The following is a 2,574-nucleotide window of genomic DNA, read 5'->3' as shown; positions in this document are numbered from 1 at the left end:
AAACTTTTTAATCAGAATTATTATGCAAATTTAAAATATGCAGTTTTATAGTTTAAGGAATATTCCAAGTTTCTAACGGCTCGAAAATAATGTAACTGATTTTGATCAATTTCTTTGCTGACGCCGTTCGGTATATTGTGGGTGAGTGGGTTATCTGAGAGATGATAATAAATAAATTTCTGTGAAATCAAAATAAAGAGTTTTGCACTGTCACTCTCGTTCTCTAATAGCCACACTGCGTATTAAACCAGCTTGATTTCAGGTTAGGTGGCCGCCATCATTCGAAAGTGCGCGGGCTCGAATCGCCGAGCATGAAACACCAAGTGATAGAAAAAAGTGTTTTCCTCGACAGGCACTGGCAAACCTTCAAGTGCACCTGTGCCTCAAAACAAGGCTCCTCATAAAAAACCGACTTGCCATTCGGCGGCGGCATAAAACTGTAGATCCCTCCATTTGTGGAACTGCATCTAACCGCACACCACAAGTTGGAAGAGGAGCTCGGTCAAATACCAAAGCAAAGGGTGTAAGCGCCAATTATGTATGTATGTATGTAGGTATGTATGTATGTATGTAGGTTAGAATTGTGGCGAAAAGTCTGAATGCCGCGGCAACAACTAAGTGCTGTTACTTTCATAGCAAAGTCCCCGGAAGTCTATCCTGACAAACAACGCAGTTGATAAAGTTGAGAATGGCATAGATATTGTGAATGCACAAATCGCGCAGCGAACTCTACTCAAACGCTCCTGAGCAATCCACCGTTTCCTCGATAAAGCTGCTCATCTACATAGAAAATGAGTTTACTGTTCATTTTGAACCCTAAAACTTCTGCAGTAATCCTTGTGAGCTGTAGACGGCCTGTAAGTACGGCCGTTTATAGGTGCCAATTTTTGTGCAATCAAAAAACAAAAATAAACATTAAGTTTTCTAATACTTTCTATAAACGTATTTTATTATTTCAATTTAAATTAATTAACTAATTTATTAAATGCAACACGAAATAACGAGATTTATTGAAACTAATTGTCACATTTTTCATAAGAATTATTTATTTAATATTTGCGTCTGTGCGTTTAATTTTTTAATTTCTTTGCCGTATTCTTGATCCATTTACGAAGCTTACTGATTTCTGTGTAAATGACTGGGTGGCCCTTATCACCACAACAACCATAGCCCCATGAAACCACACCAACCAAATTTCTTTTAATTATCAACGGTGTGCCCGGTTGTGCATCACATACTTCCGCATCCACCGGCGCTGCACAGAGCATACTAGCGGTTAGGTCATCACTGCTATAGGCATATTGGCCAGAACCACATTCCTTAGTGCTGATAATTTTCGCTTCAGCTTCGGCGAGCTGCTCATTGGCATTCCAACCGACTAAAGCACCAATTTTTCCAGCTTTTGGTTCCTTCTTAGGCATTTTTATGGTACGCACCGTCTTTGTTTTCTTAATTGATTTTGCCAGCTTAATTACAACCAAATCATTGGCCATGGTGTCGCAATCGAAGTCCTCATGAATTTTGTAGGAGGCAATGGAAATGCGCTCTCCACCACTGGCATAGTCGCTGGTGCCCAGGCGGACGTACAGATCGGCAGGATCATTGTACTCCAAGCATTGCGCAGCAGAGACGACCACACTCGTGCTGACTAAAGCACCGCCACAGACAACTGTTCCATTGCTTGTCTCCAAAGAGGCCACGGCTGGATAATTCTGAATTTTGGTTTGTGTACCGCCAATGAAGCCATCGGCATGAGAAACGGTGGTATAGACCGCAATCAAAAGCGGCAGTGCGCGACATGCAATGTGCGCGAACATTTTAAGTGCGAAATTATTAAGTACTTTTCGCCGTGACTATTATCTACCAACTGCACATGGAAGTGGTGGTGCTTTTATACATATAACTAGAAATTGGCGGATGGTTCATTGTTTTGACTAAATCTTACATTCTATGCCAGCCAAATGTGTTGTGTACGTATTTTGTCCTAACTTATTTTCAAAATTTTTTATTTGAACAACTGCGAACATTGGTGCTTTTTGGTGTTTTTAATATTTCAGAGTAAATAATTATGAATAGATGTTTAATTATCCGTTAACTTGCGTATTCTGCGAGCAAATATGTATATGTACGATCGAGCTTCTGTGGCAATTTCATTGGCAGAACTAATACATCCATATACTGCAACATCCATAAACAACCCATTGTGGTTAGGCTTACCATACATTTTTAACGTTTAACTATAAAAACAAAAACAAACAAGTAATGTATTTGATTTTTTCTTCCATAAAAAAATAAAACGTCGAGCATTCGTTTTATGGAGCAAACGCAGCGAAGCAAAATGAGTGTAGACCAAGATGATGGCGCCCACCGAATTCGGCGTGACTAAAGGCCCATGAATAAACAAACAAAAAGAAGGGGAATTACTTGTTTGAGAAGGGGAAGAGTAGGCAAAAACAATAGAAAACTACACAAACACAAACTACAGGAAACAACAAAAATTTTACACACATTATTGCCACGGGGTTAGGCTTACGATGCTTCCTCCTCGTAAAAAACAAAAAACAAAAACATTAT

General features: G+C 39.4%; 1 protein-coding gene across 1 annotated transcript; it reads right to left on the bottom strand.

Annotated features, from left to right (window-relative positions):
- Nucleotides 1-1,017: 1,017 nt before the first annotated feature.
- Nucleotides 1,018-2,076, bottom strand: LOC129246062 (trypsin alpha-3-like). Its single transcript, XM_054884583.1, has one exon. The coding sequence runs from the start codon at nucleotides 1,815-1,817 to the stop codon at nucleotides 1,071-1,073; it is 747 nt and encodes a 248-aa protein (XP_054740558.1). The 5' UTR covers nucleotides 1,818-2,076; the 3' UTR covers nucleotides 1,018-1,070.
- Between the last annotated feature and the right edge of the window lie 498 nt (nucleotides 2,077-2,574).

This window comes from Anastrepha obliqua, chromosome 4 (genome assembly GCF_027943255.1).
Source record: "Anastrepha obliqua isolate idAnaObli1 chromosome 4, idAnaObli1_1.0, whole genome shotgun sequence".
In the NCBI taxonomy this organism is placed as follows: Eukaryota; Metazoa; Arthropoda; class Insecta; order Diptera; family Tephritidae; genus Anastrepha; species Anastrepha obliqua.
This window is presented reverse-complemented; position numbering and strand designations above follow the sequence as displayed.

Coding starts and splice junctions, on each gene's coding strand:
- LOC129246062 (XM_054884583.1), bottom strand. CDS start 1,817: ATGTTCGCGCACATTGCATGTCGCGCACTGCCGCTTTTGATTGCGGTC.